Source organism: Cyprinodon tularosa, unplaced genomic scaffold (assembly GCF_016077235.1).
Source record: "Cyprinodon tularosa strain WSP-4 unplaced genomic scaffold, ASM1607723v1 ctg923, whole genome shotgun sequence".
NCBI lineage: Eukaryota > Metazoa > Chordata > Actinopteri > Cyprinodontiformes > Cyprinodontidae > Cyprinodon > Cyprinodon tularosa.
In genome coordinates, this window is record NW_024039700.1 from 51,923 (window position 1) to 64,797 (window position 12,875).

The 12,875-nt window shown below is 34.3% G+C and overlaps 1 protein-coding gene across 1 annotated transcript in view; it reads right to left on the reverse strand.

Annotated features, from left to right (window-relative positions):
* The window catches only part of ctnna2 (catenin (cadherin-associated protein), alpha 2), a 310,231-nt gene that overhangs the window by 6,023 nt on the left and 291,333 nt on the right, over positions 1-12,875 (reverse strand). The window contains exon 8 of the mRNA XM_038274637.1: positions 10,877-10,957. Coding sequence (XP_038130565.1) covers positions 10,877-10,957 — 81 coding nt within the window. The remainder of the gene's footprint in view (positions 1-10,876; positions 10,958-12,875) is intronic.

The window sequence follows — 12,875 nt, forward strand, 5'->3', positions numbered from 1 at the left end:
CTAAAAGCTGATTTATACTCAGAAACCAGTGTGTCACAGTGAACTCAAATGTGCCCCCGCCACTTCATACACTCTGGTGTCCAATTTTGGACGCCAAAGTGTCCAAAAGGTGACTGCAGACAGTGCCACACTTTTTGTTTACTGTCGTATTTCAGTTTCTTTTAGGTTTCACTTGAGAATCAGAATACTGGGTACTTTAGGGTCAACTACGGAAAGTTTCTTATTAAAATGTCAAGAGCAATCACAATGTAAGTGGCTTGACTCATGGATGAGCGGAAACAGCCTTTGCAATTCAAAAATTAAGTAATAGCTCTCATATATGATATTTATCAAGTTGCATTGGACAAAGAGTGAAAGGAAAAAGGCTAAATGGACAGAAATTATTATTGGCTCCTTATTTTGAAGGTGTTGACAGTAAAACACATGCTGGTTCATTATATATATATATATATATATATATATATATATATATATATATATATATATATATATATATATATATATATATATATAGTGTCACTTGTACTTTTGGTTATTATGTGACATTATCAATTAACAGAGACATTTAATTATTAGATATTTGATTTTATCAATAATTAATTGAAGATTTACCAACACATCCCAACATATACAAACTAAATGTATGTCAACAAAAAAGCCTTCTTGTAGATAATATTTTGATCATGTTTTTTTTTTATTTTTATCCTTTCCTCCTTAAGCATGTTTTTACATTATGTGGTTGTTGCTTGTGTCATTGATTATGATGAGAGCAGAACAAACCCAAAGCCAAATTCGTTCTTTGTAAAGAAAGACTTACAGATTAGAGATGATTCTGTTCAGGGAGCAGTGGTTTTAGTTGCATGATGATCATAGACACTTTCCCTTTGTCTAACTGAGGAAAAAGCTGAGGATGACGGTCGTCCTTTTACATTTATCATTACAGCACTGAATGAAGTGATCGTAAATAGCCTTCATTACCTCAATGACATAGTTGTTTGCCAGCTTGCTAAAATAAAAAATAAAAAAGAAAAGAATTTCTTGTTTCTTGATAATGCTGCTTTTTGTTACTCTCCTTTTTGTCCTTTTAATCTTCCTGTTTGTGTAGAGGGTAACAAAACAGACTTTTTCATGCCTGCATTAGTGAAGACGGCATGTTTTTTCTTGTAACCAAGGACTTGATGTTCAACTCTAATGGGAGTAGAGGGATACTAATTTATGATCAGTAGATATGATACAATACATATAGGTTGTGTAAATTTACACTATTCCAATACAAATACAAAACTTGGCAAGTTCCAAGACCCTTGGAATATTTCTAACAAAACAAACAAGCAAATTAAAAAAACAAAAACACTTATTTTATAGATGCTAATTGGAAATATTATCACAATCATTCCTTATATTTCATTGTGTTTGCAATGGAGGTTTTCTCATCTTAAAGATGGTATAAGAATGAGTGTTTTCAATGTAATCATAAAATGAGTTTTTGACATCTTTGTTTGAAATTATCCAACAATTAAATCCTACCTTCAAATGTTTTGCAAAGTAGGTTATTACCACTCCAAAACCAATTAAACTGGCCTTTGGTGTCCAGCATTAAGATTTTACTGTAGCAGCCAATCCTTTTTGTCTTCATGATTTTAATGTAATACTACAAAGATCTAACTTGTTATTGTAGCAGATTTTACAATTAAATATTTTTTTTGTCTATTTTGTTCTGTCTCAGAGGGGATTTCTTTGCCCAAAGTGATCACTGCCATCAGAGGTCATGAATAACCTGTGCATTCTGATACTAGCATTGAATTTTCCAGGAATTCTCTACTACAATTTTTCTTTTTTTTGTTAATTGCTACTTAATTTGACAAGATCAAACAACATTTACCTGTATCTCAACTGTATCTCGTAAGTATGTTAAATGTCTTGATCAATATACTGTGATTTTTTTTTTTTTACTAGTAACTGTTTATGTACAAATAATATACATAAAGCAGAAAAAATATTCTTGAGGAAAAAGTTTGCTCAAAGTAAGCAGGGAAAATTATATTTAGCACAGAAAGAACTCTGACAGGGAGTCTGTGTATCAGTGTGGAATCATTTGAATAAGAGTAAATAAATAATTTATAGGCTTGCAAAAATAATTTCACCCTAAAAAGTAAACATAATCTGCATTAAAGTATGCATAAATATGAAAATATAATACTCTCACGTAACTGTTTCTGCAGCACTAATCAATCTTCAAATGGTCTATGAAAGGCTTTGTTTTTGCATTTTTTTTCTTTTCTAAACAAAGCATACATTTTTTAATAAGCACAAAACAGTTTTGTTAAAGGGGACTGAAAATATGAAAGTGGGTAAATTTAGTCTGCAGGAAACAGTTCCAGCTCAAAGGATTAGGGACAGCTGTTTCTTCTTAACAGAAAACCCTCAACAATTATAAAAACAGCTGCACTAATCAACAAACTAATGGAAGAAACTGAAATGATTCCAGGATCTTTAAGCAGAAAGAGGGGAAGTGACAGAGAGCCATAAGTAGCATATGGACCAGAATTTGTGAGGCAGTTATGCCACAGGGAGCTCAGGAATCAGCCATCAGTCAAAACATGGCCCAAAGAGATCACTTGACAGATAGATTCATTACAGACAAGATGACAGGGGGTACAACACATGGCTCAAATCATAGAGCTTTGTTGGAAGGGAGTTTGGGAGAATACTAATCAAAGGCAGGAATAATTCTGCACTAATTTTATAGATTTAGGTTATACTATACATTTCCTCTCTGTTTGTAACTCTGCATTCAGTAATCAAGTTTATCTTTAAGCCTCTTTTTAGTTGTTAAAAATATGGTGTCATTTTCTGATGCCTGTATTGTTGCTTACAGGCATACTAAAATCCATCATTTTTCAATGCATGCTTTCTTTTTTTATGGGATTGCAGAGGGCTGTTACTAAGCTAGAGCCTGGTAATAACATGTAGTCCATTACTGAGCTTCTGAAAAGAAACTGTAAAATGTAGGTAGATAGTTCATTTAAAATGACCAAATAAACTGACGTGCATATTCTAGACTGTGAGAGGAAACTAAAGCACCTAAAAGAAACCAATTGCATTTTAATAAAGGGGGGTATGTGCTGAGATCCTACTAGACTTTTGACAACTATGCTTTTTCATTACTAAAACTTTTGCAAATTTAAAAAAGTTAAATGTAGCATGCTGGTTAACCAAATTGCTTTCACATTTCAATAATTTAAGAGTAATCTAAATAAAAAAACAGCTTTAAGGGCAAACATTGAGCCAAAAATAATTCACATTATTTCACCTTGGCAATTTTTCTATTACTTTGGTTGATGGGGATGGATTGCTTTTGGAGATAGCGATAAATAAATATCTCAGCTGAATAATTATTTAGCATTCTTCAACAGATCACATTTTTCACCCAGCCCTTAGCAGACATCTGCTTATATTTATGAAGCCAAACTCTTATAACATAATGCTGCATTTATTTCAGACCAGATTTTTAAATCAGTTGTGTAAGCCACATTTAGTGACCATTCTAAATTGAGAAAAAAACATATCCATATCTTAGTGTCTTGTCCACTTTGTCTACTCGAGCATTATGCAGGGAGTCTTAGCTCAAGTGCATTTACTCACGATCTAATAAATTAATTTTGGACACTGATTCAAGCTGAGAGTGTGAACTAAGATTTTGGGAAGTGAAGTGTATTTCTCGATGCTCACTCAAAAAGAAAATACATCTCTAATTAAGTGGTAATCAATTTACAATATAATAATACAGCATAAACAGCATGCAGGCAACCGTATTAGACATTTTAATTTCCAAGTGGACAAGGCAAGTTAAGAGATGTAAAGCCATATAGGCTTGTGATGTTCGTAAATCAGATCTGCTGTAAAAACGTCCTGAGCAACTGCTAGTTTGGATTGATAATTTTCAAGCTTTAGTGCATGGTATAATTAATGTGTTAAAAATGCTAGGCATGCTAATTAGCTTACTTTGATATTTTACATCTGTAATCTGTTATGACAGCTCAAAGGCAATGAACAGTTGATGTTGATTGTAAATTATTAATGTTATTACCTGTACTACTGCGGTTGTGTCTTTCCTTAGGAAGGATAGCCCTTACTAGCAAAATATTTAATACAATTTATCACTCCAGTTTGTCAAACTAACAACCTTGCAGTTTTGTGTTAAAACAAAAGCATTACTGTCAATTATTAAAACAGGTCAGAGAAATTAAAGGTTGTAACTTTCACAGTATCAACTAATGGTAGTACAAATGCCAATTCTGTGTCCACTGGTAAGGCTAAGCGTTAAATACTAAAAATGTTCTTCAGTTTTATAATGCTTAAATTATTTAGTCAATTTAAGCAGATGCACTTTGAGAGTGTTGTGCTGACTTTAATAAGATATGATTTAATTAGATGTTTTTAGTACAAATTGGAGGCATCCTGCAGAGGTGCACCCATACAGAACTGATTAATGGACCGCAAACATTAGGTCATTTTTCAGTGTTTCTAAGGCAGCCACAATTTGCAACAGTAGGATATTTTTGTGTATAAGATGCCAGCAGAGAAGAGAGCTAAGGACCCTCTCTGTTCATGTCAAATGAAAAAAAAAAAAATAATAATGGAGAATTACTCCTTCTTTTGTTTTTGTTTTTTGAAAATGTTACAGCTTTTCATAAAAAAATAAAGCTAATAAATGGCTGGTTTGCCAGTAAAAGTTCTCATAAAAAAAAGAAACAAAGGTTGAAAAAATAAATCAAATAAATTGCTGGTTTGTCAGCAATAAAAAAGAAAAAAAAAGTTAAGCACTATATAACAGCAATACAGAAAATCAAAAATATTTATCATAATTACTAATGCTTTTCTCAAATAACAAGAAGAGGTAAACCTTCCCACAACAGATTGTTTTTCTTTTTTGTGCAACAATGACATACTGAGAAAAACTTGATTTCATAAAATGGTAATTTTTAATAATATCTGATTAACAGAGAGAAAATTTCATACCTCTGTGAAAAAAGCACCTTTATATTCATCAAGGCTGCTGTTGGTTATAAGAATTATTATTTCTGTTTGCAAAAGACAGATTTGTTACAATTTTCATCTTGACTGTGATTAAACATACGCATGGACAAACGCAAGTCAACACGGCCCTATTGGGCTAACCATCTCGTTGCCATCTGTCATAGCAGCCATGTCTCCTTCTCATCACAATAACAGCAGACATTTTTGTATTAGACTTTTAACTTTGAAATTTATTATACGTCTTTGAAGGGTAAGACTTGGTTTGTGTGTATGAGTTTGTTATTAGAGTGGTTAAAGGGGGCTGGAAAATTCATGGTTTTAATACTGTATTCTTACAAAAATATTGACAAATAATCAATATTGTAGAGATTTTGTGTTATGGGGACATTCCACACAAAAAGTGGGTTAGGGGTTAGGTTTGGGACTAAAGTGTGGAAATGAACACCTAATTTAATATGACGCATTAAAAAAATCCCCATCAGCATTAGGGATGGGGATCGTTAATATTTATTGATATTGATACCTTTATCGATACTCCTTATCGATCCGAGTCTTTATCGATACCACTATCGATACTTTTCTGTTATTTGGTGGAAAGACGATGCGACAATATGTTTTTAACAGAACTGGTATTGCTTTTATTGCTTAACAAGTGAGCATAACAAAAAGGTTTCTAGCCTTCAATAAACATGTAATAGGCCACTTCGAAATGAGATAAAATTAACTAGAATATATTTTCACAATTGTTGGTTGTTAGTGATTAGGAAAATATTTAGCAAATAAATAATTGTATTTTAAATTAAATGTAATTTTTAATAAATGTTGGCATCGGTAGTTTAATTATATATTCTAAAATAATTAGAGCAATATACAACTGTATTACTCATGTTTCTCGCCAAAAACTCAATTTCCCTTTTCTTTACGTTACACTTGAACGCATCATGATAACCCAATTGTCGTTTTACTGAGCCAATCTGAACACATCATCACACAGCACATCTGAAACTTTATTTACTTTTCAAGCTAACTAGCTTGTATGCTTCCGATTACAACACGGATTTCACAATTACTATTTTTAACTGACCGGACAAGCTACAAAGTCTGTGTGTGCGCTTATCAGTGGTACTCTGAGTGGATGATGAAGACGGGCCCGACTGTGGTGCGGTGGCAGCCGCAGGAGGAGGAGGTGTCTTTTCCGTTCAGCCATCCTCGAGTCCCGAGCAAAGTTAACTGCCAGACTTCACTTGTTTTACTTTTAATATCTGTTTGCTTACAATTTAATTCCAAAATTGGTGGACATGCTGCAGTGATTGGATTGATTAGATTTAAATGCTGTGATGCGACTCAAGGGAGTTACAGAACCTCCGGAAGAAAAAAAAAAAAAAACGACCAGACTCGATAGTGGTATCGATAAGCCCAAACGTTATTGATTTTTGGGTTTTGAAAAAAGTGGAACCGGGTCCTTGATAGAACCGGGTTTCGATCCCCATCCCTAATCAGCATCCAGCAAGTGTTCAGTTTCTGCCTTAATATTTTCTTTTTGTTTTGGATTTTGGTAACAGGGATAACTAGGATCATGCAAAACTACTTTTTTATGAACTATGTTTGTTCTCTACATCCAAACTCAGCATCTCTTTATCCATTCATGCAATAAGAAGTCTCTTTTGACTGGGTTTGATTATACTTTTAAGCCCCTCGGTATAAAATAAATATCTTGATGGAGATGAAAAATCTAAAGAACCAATAGTTTGCATCTAATCTTTTAAATAAATGGTGTTAGTTTTTTGGAATATGTAAGAATTATGCCCTAATTTGTAGTTACCGATCTGTAGTTACTATAGTTTAATTTGACAAACCTGATCTTCTCTACTTCCTTTTCATGTTTGGTGCGATTGCAATTGCGGATCTTGACCTGGCCGGACCGCAGCAGAGCAAAAAATAGCTTGGCTCCGTATTTTTACGGTGACGGACGGAGAAGACGTACGTTCATGGTGACGTGCAGAGGAGTTGTGAAGGATGGGGAACAGCTCTCATTGATTAACATGACAGACAAGTACTCAGCGCGACATATGTAAAGGGGGGCGGAGTGTAACTGAGTATATGGAATCTGGGGGTTAGTGGTAGGGTCAGGTATACACTAGTAAGGATTAGGCTTAGTGTTATTTTTAGGGTTAGAGCAAAAGCAGGGGTGATAATGACTGAAAATCAATGGAAGTGAATGAGAATCAACGCATGGTCCTCACTACATATAGCAAGAAGAGAGTGTGTGTGTGTGTGTGTGTGTGTGTGTGTGTGTGTGTGTGTGTGTATGCTTGTGGGTGGATTGGAACAGCATAAAAAATAGAGAGTACCATTCTCCAGACTAGAAGGAAATGTGCTTTCACACTTCAACTATCACTGCCTCATACATTTTTAAGTGTCTTTCATTTCATCATTTGCAATTGTCTTGTCAAAATCCCTTTTTCTATTTCTGAAGGGAAAACCTTTTTCCTTTTTCTGAAACACTTTTTTTTTTATTCTATTAACTTAATCTCTCTTATTCATTTACTACCTAAAAAAAAATCTAATCTTTTTGTTTTAAGGGTTTCTAATGGAAAAGGCAGTGGTCCTTATGAAGAAACGTCATGTGCTGCCAGTACCAGATGCACATCTGAGAAGCAGAGGGTCACCTGCTGTTAAAAGATGTGAGGCATAGGAAGATAGGACTTATTGAAATCAAGTTCTATTGTTTTTTTTGTCTTTTTTTTAATCCTGGATGTAATTTTCTCTGTTCATTATATTTAATATTCAAGTTTCTTTTTTTCAGGCTGTGTTGCATTTGTTGCACCTGAAGGATACAGTGAGTAAATAAATGAAAAAAAAAAAAAAAACTGTTGAGGGGCACCATCTACATAACTCTAAACAGCAGAGCAATATAATGCCTTCAGCAGCTGTAGTTCAGCTTCATTCCTTTGAAAAAAACAAAAACAGCCTAGGAAAAGTATTTGTACTGATTTAACCTTTCATATTTTGTCACTGCAAACTACAGCTTTACTTTAAGTGGATTTATTTATGTGATGCATAAAAACAAAATGCAGAGCTTAAAAATGAAAGGAACATCTTGTATATGTTTTCTTAACTACTTACAAATAAAAATCCAAAACGTTTGGAGATTCTTTCACTGTAATGCTCTGAAACAAAATTGCACCCAGACCTCTATTTAAAGCAATTCAAAATAACTTTCAGTTACGGTTGATTTTGGCTCTTCCAATCGGACCAAATCTGTAATGTGTTGCCAAAAGGAAGACAACATTTCCCATCAGCACCAGGAAATTCTGGTCTTCCGATTACCTGCAGTTGGATTGAACTACGTTTCTGTTTCCAGTGGCTGAGTGAAAGATGAATAGCAAGGATGTAATTAATCTAACTGTGATGAAAAATGTTATATGAAGATGCAGAAAATAATAAACATTTAAATCTAGTTTTATACAGTATTTCTGCACCTGACATATGCTGGTAGAAATGTACACACTTATTTCTGTCAGACAAGTGTGTTGTCTGACAGAAATGATTTACCATGCATGCCTTTTTCTTTACTTCACAATTAAAATGTGCTAAAACTGGTGGTTTGAAGAATTTGTACTTTTGCTTGGTACAGTAAATTTTCTGTGGCATGTAAAAAATAAATAAAATGGATATGATCTATTATTAGAAAATAAGAGCTCATTTTGTGTTTCATAAGAAGTACCAAGCTGAAAGTCTGAAGAGTTTGGTTCAACACCTGAGATTTCGTTAGTTTGCAAAATATACAAGTCATGTCGAAAATCCAAAATTCCTTCAACATTTGAGGAATGTAAATGCTGCCATGCATCACTATTCCCAGACATGATGGTGTAGCAAAATTACAATGTAAACAGAATGGAGGCGTGAACGAATACTACACTTGACAGCTACTGAATTTGTCCTGGATAACAGACAGCGTAGAGCCGTCTCATGTGTGTACACATCACCATGAAAGAGAAAACAACACTGAACGTCTGCAGCTTTGTTGTCGCAATCCTTGGTTGGTCTTACCTGCTCCCGTTTCACAAATGTTGTCTGTCATTTGGGTTTGTTCATGATTTCTCCTTTTTGCCAGAGAGATCATTGGAATGGAAACTGTCAGAACAACTCCCCCCACAGAAAGAGCTGGTGTCTCTACACTTGGTTATGAAACTCAACATGTCTTGTTGACATAATTACAGTATTGCAACTCAATGTAATTCCTGCATGTGCATTGTGAAACTGCACTCCCATGTTAACTGAAAGATAAACACACCTCCCATTCTGTCAAATCAACCTCTGAGTCAATAGAGCATCCTTTCAGAGTGAATGCCACCTGCCAGCCAATCAAACAGTCCCACAAAGTACCCCGACAGAAAAGTCATTGTAGTTTTTCACCAGGAAGCCTTTTACCACCTTCACTACGAAGATGACAACATTTGCTTTGTGCAAAAAATTTAAGTCCAAAAATGTCACAATTTTTTTTTTATTTCTAAATGAGATTATGTATTTTTTTAAATAAACATATAAAATAAATTAATTAAAAGCTAAGTAATAGAACTGCAACAATAATTAATAAGAAAATTCAAAGTAATTTTATCGAAATGTCATACCATTCCCAAGTTTGCTAAATTATTAGGCTCGCTAATCTTCTACATGAAGGGAAACTATCAACATAAAGTAAATAAATGGAGCAGGTTTGCTGAACTATAATCTCAATCATAAAGAGAAAAAAGCAGCACATCCAGAAAGCGAACACATCTCAAAAACAACACCTAAATTCCAAATCCAAAGAAATAAAATAAATAAACTAACCTTTATTATCATTAAAATGCCATTAAACAAATTGACTTTGGGACTCCAGTAAACCACAGTAAGAAAACATTGAACAGAAGTGAACCAGTCAATGAGTTACCTAGGCAGCAGGGCAAAGTCAGCACTGCTGGTTTCACTTACTTTAGTTAAATTCAGTGTTCATTATTCATATTCACTAAACAAACCAAACAAAAACCCTGCTGATATTTGCTAAAAATATTATGATTGACAAGACTTAAGATAGATGAATGTGAAACTTTTTGAACTATTACTGTCACATCCGACAAATAGCTAATTCAGCGTTTAAAAACCAGAAGTTCACACTGATGGTCAAATATGATGCTGGTAGTGTGATAATATGGGGCTGCTTTGATGTTTTAGCACCTGAATGGCTTGCTATAATTGATGGAAATGGCATTGTGTCTATCAAGTCCGTTTGTGAGCCCCAGCCCAAGCAAACTTGGGTAACCGAGAATTAAAACTTTGTAACGCAACACCCCTAATCCACCTGAGTGTCTCAAAAGATAAAATTAAGGTATTAAATCGTTCTTGTCGAAGTAAATTCTACTTAGTTGCAGGGGCATGGCCTTAAACATTCCTGCAATTTAGTATAACAAAGAATTCAGCAAATAAGTATGGGTCACATCAGAGTAAAATACTCACTGAGTGTAATGATTAAGGCTTCATGGCAGTTGCAGCACAGCAGTTATTATGTTTAAATGCAACTGCTTTCTAAAATAGGGTCAAATAGGGAGAATCTTAAGTGTGATGAGAAACGCAAAACATAAGAAATCTGTATGGAGACATACTTTTTTATATGTTAAATATGACTTCTTAATAATTATATTGTGGGAGCTTTGCCCATCCATACAGGGAAAAACATCTGACTAAAAAATAACTGTCCACACGCAAAACAGACAAACTCAGTAGATATGTTATAACTATTGATGCTATAAAAGAGTGAAGAAGAGGATGTGATTTCTTGAAATTATGAACTTACCTGTCGACGTAGGTCCCTGGTCTTTTTGGTCATTTTGTCAATGGCTGAGTTAAGTGGGTCCCCCTTTTCTTTCCTCCCAGTCTGTAAAAAGATACAAAAAAACATGTTAATGCAGTGACAATACATTAAGTTTATCATAGTATATTTTCAATTACATTTAAGGTTATTTCTAGAACAGATTTTAACAATTAGTCTTTAGTTTCTAAATGGACTTTCCAAATGTTGAATGGGACTATTTAGACCAGGACATTCTGATTGAACTGTTACCAGGGTTACCTAGCAACTAGTCAATTTGGCAAGTACCAATTTAGTTGTTTCCAATTTCCCTTTGCACTGTATTTCCTGTCAATGCCAACTCCAACTGATGGCTTTAGGATTGTGCAGACTAACCACATGGTTCACCTGATGCACACCGAGTTGCAAGCTGCTTCTTTTCACTTGACAGTGGGGAGTTTTACGCAGAGAGCAGCACAAACCCCACCTCCCTGCTTTCCCCCTCCTCTGGAGTTAACAAGCACAGGAACCGAAACAGTGGGAGCCACAGTTGGTTACTGGTTCGAGTTACTATGAAAGGACCTCTTTTTTTTGGACTCACATAAAAATACTTCTAATCACATTCATTGCAAAGTCGGCTAAAGATAAGGCTTCACTTTCAGCTAATTACCCCATACCAGAGAGTTTCTGCTCAAAAACCATGACGAATGAATTTTCGCTTTAACTATCATACTTGTGAAGACAGCTTAGCCTAGAGGTTAAAAACGTGCTGTCAGTATCTCGTTGCAGACTATGCAGTGCTAAAAGCAGATGTCTTGAATACAGAGCAAGAAAGAATTCTTAGCCAATGCACACAGATAGAAAATTCATTTAAGATCAACAATATTAGAATTTTACCACACATTTCTATTAAAGAGCTTACTAAAACATTTTCACACACTTGTTTGCATTTGCTCATAATGTATTTAATTTGAATTTTATGTGATAGAATTACATAAGGTAGAACACAGACATAAGTGAGACATAGTAGAGATAGTAAGCATAAATGTTTACAGAAAATAATTTACGCACACAAATCTGAATGGTTCTTTGCACCTTTACCTAACCATCCTCACTGACTGACCCGCATGACATAAAACATCATCAAACACTGTATGGCATACTCTTGGTAAATATTGCTATTATAGAATAATTTGAGATATGTAAACATAATTACTTTAAGTAAACTATGTTACTGTTATTCCATTGTTTCATCTGGGGATGGGAGGGCAGGGGGTTGACAGTTCAATTTCAGCATATTTTTTGTTTTACTCATTATGCATTTGGCTATATTTGTTCCTGAAATATTATCTGCTATATTTACCAGAAAATATAATAAATAATAATATTAATAATAATTACATATATCAACAGAAGTTTAAAGAAAATGTGCAAGCAGGTCCTGTAATTCAAACCTTTTTTCTTTCTATTTTTCTTTCTGATAAAGGTAATGAGGGGTCCTTATTACAGAGGTGTAGGTCTGAGATAGGAACGGTTACAGAAATGGTTCTTTAAAGGTGAAAAATGATCTTTGTTTACTGCTCCATTGGACGACACTCCCTCAGGTCCCTTCAATAAGCTGCTGTATCGAGTCTCATGCCACCACATTTCAAACTGAGTCTATAAATAATTACTCATGTTAATAGCTTTTTGCTCTTATTTTGACAACTGACAAATGGAAAACAACGGCTCATCTCTCTTGTGACGGTCCAATTTCTGCACGGAGAAATATGACAAAGACCAAAAAAGATTGACTGCCGTTTTTTTTTTTATTAGTATCAAACTATAAAATTTAAGCAGGTTGATCAACAGATTGTAAAGCAAAGTCATCCTCTGTCACACCATTTCCAGCATACATAATTATTTGTGCAGTTGCCAGGCAACAATGACACTCGTGTCACTGGTTTAGCATGAAAGCAAGTGATCAAATTGCTTATGTGATTCTAAAGGGAAGCATACACCCGGT